The 16958-nt window shown below is 39.3% G+C and overlaps 1 protein-coding gene across 1 annotated transcript in view; it reads right to left on the reverse strand.

Moving 5' to 3' along the window:
- LOC122556387 (uncharacterized) overlaps positions 1-16958 on the reverse strand; it is a 237644-nt gene that overhangs the window by 217240 nt on the left and 3446 nt on the right. Inside the window, exons 3-13 of the mRNA XM_087993952.1 lie at positions 15955-16047; positions 14768-14866; positions 14377-14475; positions 13711-13803; positions 12805-12903; positions 12120-12218; positions 11446-11538; positions 10538-10636; positions 7470-7562; positions 6570-6668; positions 3489-3569 (exon numbers count right to left, since the gene is read on the reverse strand). Of these exons, the coding sequence (XP_087850078.1) occupies positions 3489-3569; positions 6570-6668; positions 7470-7562; positions 10538-10636; positions 11446-11538; positions 12120-12218; positions 12805-12903; positions 13711-13803; positions 14377-14475; positions 14768-14866; positions 15955-16047 (1047 nt within the window). The remainder of the gene's footprint in view (positions 1-3488; positions 3570-6569; positions 6669-7469; positions 7563-10537; positions 10637-11445; positions 11539-12119; positions 12219-12804; positions 12904-13710; positions 13804-14376; positions 14476-14767; positions 14867-15954; positions 16048-16958) is intronic.

Below are 16958 nucleotides of genomic sequence, written 5' to 3' on the forward strand. Positions count from 1 at the left end.
AGCTGTGATTGTTTGGGGTTTACTAGAAATGTCGTCACAGCTGTGATTGTTTGGGGTTTACTAGAAATGTAGTCACAGCTGCGATTGTTTGGGGTTCACTAGAAATGTAGTCACAGCTGTGATTGTTTGGGGTTCACTAGAAATGTTGTCACAGCTGTGATTGTTTGGGGTTCACTAGAAATGTAGTCACAGCTGTGATTGTTTGGGGTTCACTAGTAATGTAGTCACAGCTGTGATTGTTTGGGGTTAAATAGAAATATAGTCACAGCTGTGATTGTTTGGGGTTAAATAGAAATATAGTCACAGCTGTGATTGTTTGGGGTTAAATAGAAATATAGTCACAGCTGTGATTGTTTGGGGTTAAATAGAAATATAGTCACAGCTGTGATTGTTTGGGGTTCACTAGAAATGTAGTCACAGCTGTGATTGTTTGGGGTTCACTAGAAATGTAGTCACAGCTGTGATTGTTTGAGGTTTACTAGAAATGTAGTCACAGCTGTGATTGTTTGGGGTTCACTAGAAATGTAGTCACAGCTGTGATTGTTTGAGGTTCACTAGAAATGTAGTCACAGCTGTGATTGTTTGGGGTTCACTAGAAATGTAGTCACAGCTGTGATTGTTTGAGGTTTACTAGAAATGTAGTCACAGCTGTGATTGTTTGGGGTTCACTAGAAATGTAGTCACAGCTGTGATTGTATGGGGTTTACTAGAAATGTAGTCACAGCTGTGATTGTTTGGGGTTCACTAGAAATGTAGTCACAGCTGTGATTGTTTGGGGTTCACTAGAAATGTAGTCACAGCTGTGATTGTTTGGGGTTTACTAGAAATGTAGTCACAGCTGTGATTGTTTGGGGTTCACTAGAAATGTAGTCACAGCTGTGATTGTTTGGGGTTCACTAGAAATGTAGTCACAGCTGTGATTGTATGGGGTTTACTAGAAATGTAGTCACAGCTGTGATTGTTTGGGGTTCACTAGAAATGTAGTCACAGCTGTGATTGTTTGGGGTTCACTAGAAATGTAGTCACAGCTGTGATTGTATGGGGTTTACTAGAAATGTAGTCACAGCTGTGATTGTTTGGGGTTCACTAGAAATGTAGTCACAGCTGTGATTGTTTGGGGTTCACTAGAAATGTAGTCACAGCTGTGATTGTATGGGGTTTACTAGAAATGTAGTCACAGCTGTGATTGTTTGGGGTTCACTAGAAATGTAGTCACAGCTGTGATTGTTTGGGGTTCACTAGAAATGTAGTCACAGCTGTGATTGTATGGGGTTTACTAGAAATGTAGTCACAGCTGTGATTGTTTGGGGTTTACTAGAAATGTAGTCACAGCTGTGATTGTTTGGGGTTCACTAGAAATGTAGTCACAGCTGTGATTGTTTGGGGTTCACTAGAAATGTAGTCACAGCTGTGATTGTATGGGGTTTACTAGAAATGTAGTCACAGCTGTGATTGTATGGGGTTTACTAGAAATGTAGTCACAGCTGTGATTGTTTGGGGTTCACTAGAAATGTAGTCACAGCTGTGATTGTTTGGGGTTCACTAGAAATGTAGTCACAGCTGTGATTGTATGGGGTTTACTAGAAATGTAGTCACAGCTGTGATTGTATGGGGTTTACTAGAAATGTAGTCACAGCTGTGATTGTTTGGGGTTCACTAGAAATGTAGTCACAGCTGTGATTGTATGGGGTTCACTAGAAATGTAGTCACAGCTGTGATTGTATGGGGTTTACTAGAAATGTAGTCACAGCTGTGATTGTTTGGGGTTCACTAGAAATGTAGTCACAGCTGTGATTGTTTGGGGTTCACTAGAAATGTAGTCACAGCTGTGATTGTATGGGGTTTACTAGAAATGTAGTCACAGCTGTGATTGTTTGGGGTTCACTAGAAATGTAGTCACAGCTGTGATTGTTTGGGGTTAAATAGAAATATAGTCACAGCTGTGATTGTTTGGGGTTAAATAGAAATATAGTCACAGCTGTGATTGTTTGGGGTTCACTAGAAATGTAGTCACAGCTGTGATTGTTTGGGGTTCACTAGAAATGTAGTCACAGCTGTGATTGTTTGGGGTTTACTAGAAATGTAGTCACAGCTGTGATTGTTTGGGGTTTACTAGAAATGTAGTCACAGCTGTGATTGTTTGGGGTTCACTAGAAATGTTGTCACAGCTGTGATTGTTTGGGGTTCACTAGAAATGTAGTCACAGCTGTGATTGTTTGGGGTTTAATCGAAATGTAGTCACAGCTGTGATTGTTTGGGATTCACTAGAAATGTAGTCACAGCTGTGATTGTTTGGGGTTCACTAGAAATGTAGTCACAGCTGTGATTGTTTGGGGTTCACTAGAAATGTAGTCACAGCTGTGATTGTTTGGGGTTTAATCGAAATGTAGTCACAGCTGTGATTGTTTGGGATTCACTAGAAATGTAGTCACAGCTGTGATTGTTTGCGGTTTACTAGAAATGTAGTCACAGCTGTGATTGTTTGGGGTTCACTAGAAATGTAGTCACAGCTGTGATTGTTTGGGGTTCACTAGAAATGTAGTCACAGCTGTGATTGTTTGGGGTTCACTAGAAATGTAGTCACAGCTGTGATTGTTTGGGGTTCACTAGAAATGTAGTCACAGCTGTGATTGTTTGGGGTTTACTAGAAATGTTGTCACAGCTGTGATTGTTTGCGGTTTACTAGAAATGTAGTCACAGCTGTGATTGTTTGGGGTTTACTAGAAATGTAGTCACAGCTGTGATTGTTTGGGGTTCACTAGAAATGTAGTCACAGCTGTGATTGTTTGGGGTTCACTAGAAATGTAGTCACAGCTGTGATTGTTTGGGGTTTACTAGAAATGTAGTCACAGCTGTGATTGTTTGGGGTTTACTAGAAATGTAGTCACAGCTGTGATTGTTTGGGGTTTACTAGAAATGTAGTCACAGCTGTGATTGTTTGGGGTTTACTAGAAATGTAGTCACAGCTGTGATTGTTTGGGGTTTACTAGAAATGTAGTCACAGCTGTGATTGTTTGGGATTCACTAGAAATGTAGTCACAGCTGTGATTGTTTGGGGTTTACTAGAAATGTAGTCACAGCTGTGATTGTTTGGGGTTCACTAGAAATGTAGTCACAGCTGTGATTGTTTGGGGTTCACTAGAAATGTAGTCACAGCTGTGACTCTTTGGTGTTTACTTGTAATGTAGTCACAGCTGTGATTTCTGCATTTTATTCATCTGTGTGAGTAAACATAATTATACATCAAAATTTAAAGATGATTTTAAATAGAGAAATTTTGGTAGAGATCTTTAATATTGAAGTCAGCAATGATATGATGTGCAAACAAATTGCAAATTCTATGAAGAGACACAAGATCCTTAAAACACAAATGAGTCCTTCCAAATTAAATAATTATCAATTGTTACGTCAAGTAAGAATTGCCTGCGATTTTTAAAAAAAAACTTATCAGAGAAAAGTTTTAGCATTGGAAACATCTGAAGTTTTACCTGTTGAGGATGACGTGGTTACAGTTGTAGATGGTTCTGTTGATGTACTTTCTTCTGATGTTGTAGGTGAAGATGATGTCACTGTAATAAGTGAAAGAAATTGATTTGCTTTATGTCAGGAGATACCTAAACATTTCTAATTGAGTCAGTCTATAAGGTTGGTTGGTTGTCTTTTGTGTCATCCAGAATGACGCCCAATGTATGGGTTCAATTTCTGCACCAGTTGGGTTTTCCAGTATGGTCCCACCTGAGGAGATTTCACCACTGCTCGAGGCATGGTGACTCTCAAATTAAGTTTGCCACCAGTTTTCTCTTAAACTGAGATTAGCCTTATTTTCTGCATGACGGAGGCTGAATTTGGCTGCATTTTTGTGTTTGATGACCATATTTCACTAAACTGAATATATTTTAAAAAGTCAGTTGAAATACCAAAACAATTTTTAAGCAGTTGATGGGAATAATAAGTGAGGTGTCACATGAATTTCAATAAACCTCATGCAGTTTGCGAAATTGAGCTGTTATGAGATTAGTTTTGTCCATTATTAAAGAGAGCAAGAACATGTCTGTCTGAGCACAATTGTTTTTAAACAGCAATTGTCAATAGAAGAAGTGATTGGACGTTCTTTGCAAGAAACGTTATCAGAGGGCTGGTTTATGAGTTTCAATTGATGCCATCAGAAAGCCAAATGAAACTTGAAAAAGTGCCAAATTTAAGGAAAAACTTCACTGACTTAGAGTCATAGAGATGTACAGCATGGAAACAGACCCTTTGGTCCAACCCGTCCCAACCCAATTTAGTCCCACCTGCCAGCACCCAGCCCATATCCCTCCAAACCCTTCCTATTCAGATACCCATCAAAATGCCTCTTAAATGTTGCAATTGTACCAACCTCCACCACTTCCTCTGGCAGCTCATTCCATACGAGTACCACTCTTTGTGTGAAAACGTTGCCCCTTAGGTCTCTTTTATATCTTTTCCCTCTCACCCTAAACCTATGCCCTCTAGTTCTGGACTCCCCGACCCCAGGGAAAAGACTTTGTCTATTAATCATATCCATGCCCCTCATAATTTTGTAATCCTCTATAAGGTCACCCCTCAGCCTCTGATGCTCCAGGGAACACAGCCCCAGCCTGTTCAGCCTCTCCCTGTCGCTCAAATCCTCCAACCCTGGCAACATCCTTGTAAATCTTTTCTGAACCCTTTCAAGTTTCACAACATCTTTCCGATAGGAAGGAGACTAGAATTGCAATATTTCATTTTCAAACATTTTTCTGGTTACTGATTTCCCATTTTCAAACATTTTTCTAGGTTGTTCTGGTTACTGATTTCACACTTTTGAACATTTTCAGGCATTTTTCTAAGTTTTTCAGGTTACTCATTTGGCACTTTCAGACACTTTTCTATAAATTGGTTACTGTATTCTATCACATATAAATTCTGCAGCATCTGATGTGAGTGAGGTGGTTGGCTACAGCCAGGTCTTCCATGATCAGGAAGGGGCTGCATGAATTTCCAATATCTGTTAAAGTTAAAAATCACATAACACCAGGTTATTGTCCAACAGGTTTATTTGGAAGCATTAGCTTTCAGAGCGCTGCTCCTTCATCAGGTGTTTGAAGGAGCAGTGCTCCGAACGCTAGTGCTTCCCTACCCCACTTTGTCCACCCCACTCCAACACCGGTGTCTCCAAATCAATATATTTCTGACATTTTATGAAAGCAATCTGTTATGAGGCAATATTTATCCATTATTAATCCGTGTGAGCAACACTGTTTTTAGCAGCAAATGTCAAGAGAAGAAAAACAGAATTTGCTGGAAACATTCAACAGCTCTACCAGCATCTGTGGAAAGAAAGGAAAGTTTTTATTTCAGGTCCAGTGACCCTGACTCAGAAATCAGGAATTCCAGCAATTTCTGTCTTTGTTTTTGTTATAGTGACATCTGCAGTTCTTTTAGTTAATTGCTCTCCCATTTTGAAATTATTCACTGTACTGTCAGTGCAGGAATTGTCTGAAACTTGTTTAAAAATGACTTAAAAATGACTTGGTGGGCGGCACGGTGGCCCAGTGGTTAGCACTGCTGCCTCACAGCGCCAGAGACCCGGGTTCCATTCCCGACTCAGGCGACTGACTGTGTGGAGTTTGCACATTCTCCCCGTGTCTGCGTGGGTTTCCTCCGGGTGCTCCGGTTTCCTCCCACAGTCCAAAGATGTGCAGGTTAGGTGAATTGGCCATGCTAAATTGCCCTTAGTGTTAGGTAATAAGGGGTAAATGTAGGGGTATGGGTGGGTTGCGCTTCGGCGGGTCGGTGTGGACTTGTTAGGCCGAAGGGCCTGTTTCCACACTGTAAGTAATCTAATCTAATCTAATCTAATCTAATTTATCAGAGAGGACTTTGAACCTGAAGTTCTACCTGTTGAGGATGATGTGGTTTCAGATGTGGTTACAGTTATAGATGGTTCTGTTGAAGTAAGTTCCTCTGATGTTGAAGGTGAAGCTGTTGATGTTAAATTGTGATCAGAGAACGAAAGCAATTATTCAGTCACATGGTCACATCAAATGACAATGATCAGTTTAATGGGTTGGATAATACATAATCAACACAAGAATATTTAATTACTTCATATTATCCACCTGATTGTAATACTAAAGTTTGCACAATGCATTTTATGAATACCTACAAGTTTGTTTTAAAATGTTAACTTTATCATGACAAAATTCAAGAAATTGGTTAAAATTTATTATATGGGTCTTAGGGCAGCAATAATGACTATTGTTTGCATGTTGCTTTATGCTAGGAGATAGCATGCTCATTTTTAATTTGTTCACTCAATAATGTTGGCTGGATGGCTAGTTTGCCATGGAATGTGATGCCAACAGCACCAGTTCAATTCCTAGACTGGCTGAGATTATGATGATTGTCTCATCTTCTTAAATTCCCCCCTCGCCTGAGGGACGGTGCTACACAAATGAAGATCTTCAACACATATCTGTCTCTAAAGAGTGTGCTGCATTATGATCTGCTGGAAGTACGGTAAATTTAACTTTACTGCTTGCTGGCTGGATTGTCATCAATCCTACCTGTTGTTTCTGGTGTTGTGGAAGCTGTCGAAGTAATCTCAGAGGTGGTTGTTCCTGTGGAAGTGCTTCTTTCGGGGGTCCCGGAAGATGTCATATATTCTAAGAATAATATATCAATGGAACAGGGTAAGGCATCCTGTATTCATAAGCAGTGGAAAATTAAAGAAAACTTTGCTGAATTGAACTCAACCTGATTGATTAGTTTATTCTTTCACACAAAAACTATGCAACTATCCGACTACGAGATGGTTTGCTACAGTAGGTCTTCCCTAATCAGGAAGATCCTATATGAATTTCCAATATAGTTCAGGCATTCGGCAAACATAATCTGTTATGAAACTATATTTGTCCATTATGAAGCAGGATAAGAATATCTCTGTGTAAGCAACACTGTTATTAGCAGCAATTGTCAATAGAAAAATTGATTGAGTAGTTGTTTGTAAGAAACATTAACAAAGGGTTGGCTTATGACTTTCAATATAAGCTATCAGAAAATCAAATGAAACTTAAAAATTTAAGGAGATTTCAGTTTAAAAATTTTAGTGTGAATCGTTAATATTTATTGCAAATTAAATAGAAAGGAAATAATTAGCCATGAAATTCTGATAATAAAGGAACTATTCCCATATAGAAAGAAAGAGATATTGCTAAAAAATTGCAACAGGTCTGTTGGCATCTGTGGAGAGAAAGGAGAGTTAATATTTCAGGTCCAGTGACCATTCTTCAGAACTCAAGGTTTTCCAGCAATTTCTGTTTTTGTTTCTGATACAGCGACATCCGCAGCTCATTTGGTTTGTCGTCTTCCATTTAGTAATTGTCAACTGTCCTGTCAGTGTAGGAATTAACTGTGGCATGTTTAAAAGTGATTTGTCAGAATGACCTTTGAACCTGCAGTTTTACCTGTTGAGAATGATGTGGTCTCAGATGTGGTTATAGTTGTAGATGGTTCTGTTGAAGTAGTTTCCTCAGATGTTGAAGGTGAAGATGATGGAGCTGTTGATGTTCAATCAGAGAACAAAAGCAATTATTCAGTTACATACTCACATCAAATGATAACGATCAGTTCAATGGGTTGCATAAAACATGACAAACACGAAAGTATTTAATCACTTCATGCTTTCCACCTGATCGCAATAATTAGGTTTGCACAACAGATTTTATGAATGCATCCAAGATTTATTAAAACATGTTAATTTTATCATTTCAGAAAGCAGGAACAAAGAACATCGAATATAGAAAGGTACAGCACAGAACAGGCCCTTCGGCCCATGATCTTGTGCCGAGGATTAATCCTAATCTAAAATAAAATAACCTACCTATGCACTCCTCCACTCACTGCTGTCCATGTGCATGTCCAACAGTCACTTAACTCTCCCTAATGACTCTGCTTCCACCACCACCGTTGGCAATGCATTTCACGCATTCACAACTCTCTGCATAAAGAACCTACCTCTGATGTCTTCTGTATGCCTTCCTCCTAACACCCTAAAACCATGACCCCTCATGGCAGTCAATCCTGCCCTGGGGAAAAGTCTCTGGCTATTGATTCCATCCATGCCTCTCATTAACTTGTACACCTTAATCAGGTCACCTCTTTTCCTTCTTCTCTCCAGAGATAGAAGTCCAAGCTTCGTCAATCTCTCTTCATAAGATAAGCACTCCTGTCCAGGCAGCATCCTGGTAAACCTTCTTTGCACCCTCTCCAAAGCCTCCGCATCTTTCCTATAACAGAGTGGGCAGAACTGGACACAATATTCTAAATGTGGTCTCACCAGGGTTTTATAGATCTGCAGCAAAACCTCACGGCTCTTAAACTTGATCCCCCTATTAATGAAAGCTAAAACACCATATGCTTTCTTAACAACCCTATGCACTTGGGTGGCAACGTTTAGGGATCTATGTGCTTGAATACCAAGATCCCTCTGTTCCTCCACACTGCCAAGAATCCTGTCTTTAATCCTATATTCAGCATTCAGGTTCACCTTCCAAAATGCATCACTTCGCATTTATCCAGGTTGAACTCCATCTGCCATTTCTCAGCCCAGCTCTGCATCCTGTCTATGTCGTGCTGCAGCCTGCAATAGCCCGCGATACTATCAATGGCACCTCCAACCCTTGTGTCATCCGCAAATTATGAACCCACCCCTCAACCTCCTCATCCAAGTCATTTATGCAAACTAGAAAGAGCAGAGGCACAAGAACAGAGCCCTGTGGGACACCATTCACCACTAACTCCAGGCAGAATACTTTCCATTTACAATCACGCTCTGCCTTCTGTCAGCCAAACAATTCTGAATTCAGACAGCCAAATCTCCCTGTATCCCATATCTCCTGATTTTATGAATGAGCCTACCATGGGGAACCTTATCAAATGCCTTGCTGATGTCCATCTACACCACATCCACTGCCCAACCTTCATTGACCTGTCTGGTCTCCTCCTCAGAGAACTCAATAAGATTTGTAAGGCATGACCTGCCCCTCACAAAGCTATGCTGACTGCTTTTAATCACTCTATGCTTTTCCAAATAGTCATAAATCCTATCCCTATTTATTCTTTCCAAAACCTTACTGATCACAGACGTAAGACTGACTAGTCTGTAACTGCCAGGGATTTCCCTATTCCACTTCTTGAAAAGAGGAACAACATTTGCCTCCCTCCAATCCACCGGTACGACTCTCATGGAGCGTGAGGAAGCAAATATGTTAATCAGCAGCTTAGCAACTTCCTTTCTCACTCCCGGGAGCAGCCTAGGATAAATCTGGTCTGGCCCTGGGGACTTATCAATCGTAATGTTTGCCAAAATTTCCAGCACATCAACTTCATCAATCTGGATCTGTTCAAGGCTGGTTCCCAGCTCCTCATATTCTCATTCACAACAAGGTCCCTTTCCTTTCTGAAAACTGAAGCAAAAACTCATTTAGGGCTTCCCCTATCTGCTCAGACTCTACGCATAAGTTCCCTATGCTATCCCTGACCGGCCCTACCTTCTCACTGATCCTTCTCTTATTCCTCATGTATGAGTAAAATGCCTTTGGGTTCTCCCTAATCAGTACCACCAAGCCTTTCTCGTGCCCCTTCTTTGCTCTCCTCAATCTGTTTCTGAGCTCCTTTCTCGTAAGCCTGCAATTCTCTAAAGCTGTGCTGGACCCTTGCTCCCTCCACCTTACATAAGGTGCCTTCTTCCTTTTGATGAGAAGCTCCTCTGTTCTCGTAATCAAAGGCTCCTTAATTTTACCCCTTCTTGCCTGTCTCAGAGGAACAAATTTATGCATCACTCGCAACAACTGCTCCTTAAGCAGTTTCCACATGTCTTTGTGCCCTTTCTGTGGAACAATTGCTCCCACTCTATACTTCCTAACTCCTGTTTGATAGCGTCATAATTTCCTTTTCCCCAATTACATATCTTCCCCTGGTAATTGCTCCTTTCCATCTCCATGGCTATTTTAAATGTGAGGCAGTTGTGGTCACTGTCACCAAAGTGTTCTCCCACTGCGAGATCTGAAATCTGTCCTAGCTCATTACCGAACACCAAATCCTAAATGGCCTCTCTCCTTGACGGCCTGTCTACATACTGGGTAAGGAAACCCTCCTGAACACACCTGACAAAAAAGGAAATTGGTTCAAATTCATTATTAGTTACTTCAGGCAACAGTAATGAGCTTTGTGTGGAAATTGATTTATGACAGGAGATAGCCTTATCATTTTAAATTTGTTTCTCCATAATGTTGGCTGGATGGCTAGTTTGCCATGGAATGTGATACCAACAGCACCTGTTCAATTCCTAGACTGGCTGAGATTACGATGATGGCCTCATCTTCTTAAACTCTCCTTCATCTGCTTGACGGTGCTACACAAATGAATGTCACCAACACACATCTGTCTTTGAAGGGTGTGCAGCACTATGGTCCGCTGGGAGTACGGTAAATTTAACTTCACTGCTCGATGGCTAGATTGTAATAAATCCTACCTGTTGTTTCTGGTGTTGTGAAAGCTGTCGAATTAATCTCAGAGGTGGCTGCCCCTCTGGAAGTATTTCTTTCAGAGGTCCCAGAAGATGTCACAGATCCTAATAATAAAATATCAACGAAACTGTGTAAGGCTTCCTGTATTCACAAATAGTGCAAACTTAAAGAAAGACTTTGTTGAATTGAACTCAACCTGATTGATTACTGTATTCTTGCACACAAAACCTATGCAACAAACCAACTGTGAGATGGTTTGCTGCAGTCAGGAAGGTCCTATATGAATTTCCAATATATTTCAGGCATTTTGCACATGTAATTTGTTATAACACGAGATTTATCCATTATTAAACAGGATAAGAACATCTCTGTGTGAGCAGAACTGTTTTCAGCAGCAAATGTCAATGTAAGAAGTGATTGGTAGTTCTATTAAGAAACATTAGCTGAGGGCTGGTGTATAACTTTCAATTTATGCCATCAGAAAACCAAATGAAACTTGAAAATTTAAGGAGATTTCAAATGTGTACAAACTTTAGTGTAAGTAGTTAATATTTATTGCTGGACAGATATGCTGAGAAATTAAATTGAAAAAAAATAATTAGCCATAAAATCCTGAAAATAAATGAACTTTTACCATTTAGAAAGAAAAACAGAAATCGCTGGAAAAATTCAGCAGGTCTAATAGCATCTGTGGAGAGATGGCAGAGTTCATGTTTCAGGTCCAGTGACCTTTCTTCAGAACTCAAGGTTTTTCAACAATTTCTAGTTTTGTTTCTGATGCAGCAACATCTGCAGTTCATTTGGTTTTTTGCTCTCCCATTTAGAAATTGTCGACTGTACTGTCAATGTAGGAATTAACTGTGGCATGTTTTAAAGTGATTTGTCAGAGAGGACTTTGAACCTAAGGTTTTACCTGTTGAGGATGATGTGGTTTCAGATGTGGTTATTGTTTTAGGTGGTTCTGTTGAAGAACTTGCCTCTGATGTTGAAGGTGAAGATGATGTCACTGTTGATGTTTAATCAGAGAACGAAAACAATTATTCAGTTACATACTCACATCAAATGACAATGATCAGTTCAATGGGTTGAATCAAACACAACAAACATAAAAATATTTAATCACTTCATTTTATCCACCTGATCACAATAATAAGGTTTCCACAACGGAATTTATGAATGCATGCAAGTTTTTTTTTAAGAACTGTTAATTTTACCATTTCAGAAAGCAGGAAATTGGTTCAAGTTCATTACTGTTGCCCTCAGTAACTAATAATGACCTTTGTTTGGATTTTAATTTCTGATAACCGATAACCTGATCATTTTCAATTTTTTCACTCCCTAAAGTTGGCTGGGTGGCTAGTTTGCCATGGAATGTGATGCCAACAGCACCAGTTCAGTTCCTAGATTGGCTGAGATTACGATGATGGTCTCATCTTCCTAAACTCTCTCTGCGTCTGTCGGATGGTGCTACACAAATAAAGATCACCAATACCCATCTATCTCCAAATACCGTGCAGCACTATGGTCCACTGGGAGTACGGTAAATTTAACTGTACTGCTTGAAGGCTGCATTGTAAGAAATCCTACCTGTTGTTTCTGGTGTTGTGGAAGTTGTCGAAGTAATCTCAGAGATGGTTGCCCCTGTGGAAGTGCTTCCTTCGGAGGTCCCGGAAGATGTCACATATTCTAAGAATGAAACATCAATGAAACGCTATAAGGCATCCTGTATTCATAAATAGTGACAAATTTTTTAAAAATTCACTGAAATTAATTATTCTGTTACATAGTCACATGAAATGATTATGATCAGTTCAATGAGTTGAATAAACACAAAATATTTAATCACTTCATATTATCCCCCGATTGCAATAATAAAATTTGCACAACACATTTTATGAATACCTGCATGACATTTAAAAAATGCTAATTTTACTATTACAGAAAGCAGGAAATTAGTTCAAACTCATTATTTGTTTCTTTGTTTATTGTTTGGATTTTGCTTTATGATAGAAGATAGCATTGACATTTTTAATTTGTTCACTCCTAAATATTGGCTGGATGGCTAGGTTACCATGGAATGTGATGCCAACAGCACGAGTTTCAATTCCCAGACTGGCTGAGATTATGATGATGGTCTCATCGTCTTAACTTTCTCCTCATCTGAAGGATGGTGCTACACAAATGAAGCTCACCAACACATCTGTCTCTAAAGAGAGTGCAGCACTATGGTCTGCTGTCTACTGCTTGATGGCTACGTTGTAATAAATCCTACCTGTTGTTTCTGGTGTTGTGGAAGCTGTTGAATTAATCTCAGAAGTGGTTGCCCCTGTGGAAGTACTTCCTTCGGAGGTCCCAGAAGATGTCACATATTCTAAGAATAAAATATCAATGAAACAGCATAAGGTTCCCCGTATTCACCAGTAGTGCAAAATTAAAAGACAAACATCGCTGAATTGAAGTCAAACTGATTGATTACTGTATTCTTGCACTCAAAAATTATGCAACATCTCATGTGAGTGAGATGGTTTGATACAGCAACATTTTCCATAATCAGAAGGGCCTGTATGCATTTCCAATATATCTCAGGCATTTTGTGAAAGTAATCTGTTATACAGCGATATTTATCCATTATTAAGCAGGGTAAGAAGATCTCTCTGCGAGCAACACCGTTATGAGCAGCAAATGTCAATAGAAGAAATGATCGCTGGATCTTTGCATGAAGTGCTATCAGAGGGGTGATTTATGTCTTTCAACTTACACCAGAAGAAAACCAAATCAATCTTGAAAATTTATAAGGACTTCAAACAGAGGAAATTTTAGTGGATATTGTTAATGTTTATTGAAGAACAGATATGCTGAGAAATTAGGTTGAAAAGCAATAATTAGCCATGAAATTCTGAAAATAAATTAACTTTTCCCATTTGGAAAGACAAACAGAAATTGCTGGAAAATGTAGCAGGTCTGATAGCATCTTTGGAGTCAAAACAGAATTTACATTTCAGGTTCAGTGACCTTTCTTCAGAACTCAAGCTTTTCCAATAATTTCTGTTTTTGTTTCTGATATCGTTTGTTTTAGCTCTCCCATTTAGTAATTGTCGACTGTACTGTCACTGTAGGAATTATCTGTGGCATGTTTTAAAGTGATTTGTCAGAGCGACCTTTGAACCTGCAGTTTTACCTGTTGAGGATGATGTGGTCTCAGATGTGGTTATAGTTGTAGATGGTCCTGTTGAAGTAGTTTCCTCAGATGTTGAAGGTGAAGATGATGTAGCTGTTGATGTTCAATCAGAGAACAAAAGCAATTATTCAGTTACATACTCACATCAAATGATAATGATCACTTCAATGGGTTAATAAAACAAGACAAACACAGAAGTATTTAATCACGTCATATTATCCACCTGATCACAATATAAAGTTTGCACAATAGATTTTATGAATACATGCCAGATTTATTAAACAAAGGTTAATCTTACCATTTCAGAAAGCAGGAAATTGGTTCAAATTCATTATTCATTACTGAGGGCAACAGTAATGACCATTGTTTGGATTTTGATTAGTAATATCACATAACATGATCATTTTTAATTTGTTCACTCTCTAATGTTGGCTGGATAGCTAGTTTGCCATAGAATGTGATGCCAACAGCACCTGTTCAGTTCCTAGACTGGCTGTGATTACGATGATCATCTCATCTTCTTAACTCCCCCCATTGTCTGTTGGATGGTGCTACTCAAATGAAGCTAACCAACACTCATTTGTCTCAAAGGATGCCACTCTGGTCTGCTGGGAGTATGGTGAGTTTAACTTTAATGCTTGCTGGCTGGATTGTAATAAATCCTACCTGTTGTTTCTGGTGTTGTGGAAGTTGTCGAAGTAATCTCAGAGGTGGTTGCCCCTGTGGAAGTACTTCCTTCGGACGTCCCAGAAGATGTCACATATTCTAAGAATAAAACATCAATGAAACATTATAAGGCACCCTGTATTCATAAATAGTGCAATTATTCAGTTACATACTCACATCAAATGATAATGATCACCTGATCACAATAATTAGGTTTGCACAACAAATTTTCTGAATACATACAAGATTTATTAAAAACATGTCAGATGGTGTTACAGAAATGAAGCCCACCAATACACATCTGTCTCAAAAGTGTGTACAGCACTCTGGTCTGCTGGACGTACAGTAATTTAACTATAACGCTTGATGGCTGGATTGTAATAAGTCCTACCTGTTGTTTCTGGTGTTATGGTAGATGTCGAAGTAATCTCAGAGGTGGTTGTCCCTGTGGAAGTGCTTCCTTCGGAGGTCCCAGAAGATGTCACATATTCTAAGAAAAAAAATCAATAAACATTATAAGGCATCCTGTATTCATAAATATTGAAAACTTAAAAAAACGTTTTGCTGAATTGAACTCCACCTGATTGATTTCTGTATTTTTGCACACACAAACTATGCAACTAACCAACTGTGAGATGGTTTGCTGCAGTCAGGTAGTTCATGATCAGGAAGGTTCTATATGAATTTGCAATATATTTCAGGCATTTTGCACATGTAATTTGTTATAACACTATATTTATCCATTATTAAGCAGGATAAGAATATTTCTGTGTGAGCAAAACTGTTTTCAGCAGCAAATGTCAAGGGAAGAAGTGATTGGTAGTTCTTTGTCAGGGACATTTTCAGAGGGCTGTTTTATGACTTTCAATTTATGCCATCAGGAAACTAAATGAAACTTGAAAATTTAAGGAGATTTCAAATGTGTACAAACATTAGTGTAAGTCTTTAATATTTATTGCAGAATAGATATGGATTAGGTTAGATTCCCTACAGTGTGGAAACAGGCCCTTTGGCCCAACCAGTCCACATGGACCCTAAGAAGAGCAACCCACCCAAACCCCTTTTCCCTCTGTCTAATGCACCTAACACTATGAGGAAATTAGTATGGCCAATTCACCTAACCTGCACATCTTTGGACTGTGGGAGGAAACCCACGCAGACGGTCAATTGAGGTTGGAATCGAACCTGGGACCCTGGTGCTGAGAGGCTACAGTGCTAACCACTGAGCCACTGTGCCCTGTGGTGAAATTAAATTGAAAAGAAATAATTAGCCATGAAATTCTGAAAATAAATGGACTATTCCCATTTAGAAAGCCAAAGAGAAATTGTTGGAAAAATTCAGCAGGTCTGATAGCATCTGTGGTGAGAAAGCAAGGTTTATGTTTCAGGTACAGTGACCCTTCTTCAGAACTGAAGGCTTTTCAACAATTTCTGTTTTTGTTTCTGATACAGCAACATCTGCAGTTGTTTTGCTCTTTGTTCTCCCATTTCAAAACTGTCGACTGCACGGTCAGTGTAGGAATTAACTGTGGCATGTTTAAGTGTTTTGTCAGAGACGTCTTTGAACCTGAAATTTACCTGTTGAGAACGATGTGGTTTCAGATGTGGTTATAGTTGTAGATGGTTCTGTTGAAGTAGTTTCCTCAGATGTTGAAGGTGAAGATGATGGAGCTGTTGATGTTCCATCAGAGAATGAAAGCAATTATTCAGTCACATAGTCACATCAAATGATAATGATCAGTTCAATGGGTTGAATAAAACATGACAAACACAAAAGTATTTAGTCACTTCATATTATCCATCTGACCACAATAGATTTTATGAATACATGCCTGATTTATTAAAAAACGTGTTAATTTTACCTTTTCAGAAAGCAGCAACATAGAACATCAAATATAGAAAAATACAGCACAGAACAGGCTGTTCGGCCTACGATGTTGTGACAAGGATTAATCCTAATCTAAAATAAAATAACCTAACCTACACACCCCTCCATTCACTGCTGTCCATGTGCATGTCCAATCGTCACCTCAGTGTTCCTAAACACTCTGCTTCCACCACCAACCTGGCAACACATTCCATGTGTTCACAACTTTCTGCATAATGAATATACCTCTGACATCTCCTCTATATCTTGCTCCTAATACCCCACAACTATGACCTCTCATGGCCATTAATCCTACGCTGGGACAAAGTCTCTGGCTATCGACTCTACCCATGCCTCTCATTTCCGTGTAAACCTCAATTGGTCAGCTCTCTTCCTCTTTTCTCCAGAGAGAAAAGTCCAAGCTAGTCAACCTCTCTTCATAAGACAAGCCCTCAATTCCAGGCAGCAGCCTGGTAAACCTTCTTTGTACCCTCTCCAAAGCCTCCATATCTTTCCCATAATAGGGCGACCAGAACTGGACACAATATTCCAAGTGTGGTCTCACCAGGGTTTTGTAGAGCTGCAGCAAAATCTCAAGGCTCTTAAACTCATTCCCCCTGTTAATGAAAGCCAAAACACCATATGCTTTCTTTACAAACCTATCCACTTGGGTGACAATTTTGAGGGATCTATGCACTTGAATCCAAAATCCTTC

The sequence above is a fragment of the Chiloscyllium plagiosum genome, unplaced genomic scaffold (assembly GCF_037043375.1).
Source record: "Chiloscyllium plagiosum isolate Xiang-an unplaced genomic scaffold, Cpla_swu_hap1 HiC_scaffold_13, whole genome shotgun sequence".
Classification (NCBI taxonomy): domain Eukaryota; kingdom Metazoa; phylum Chordata; class Chondrichthyes; order Orectolobiformes; family Hemiscylliidae; genus Chiloscyllium; species Chiloscyllium plagiosum.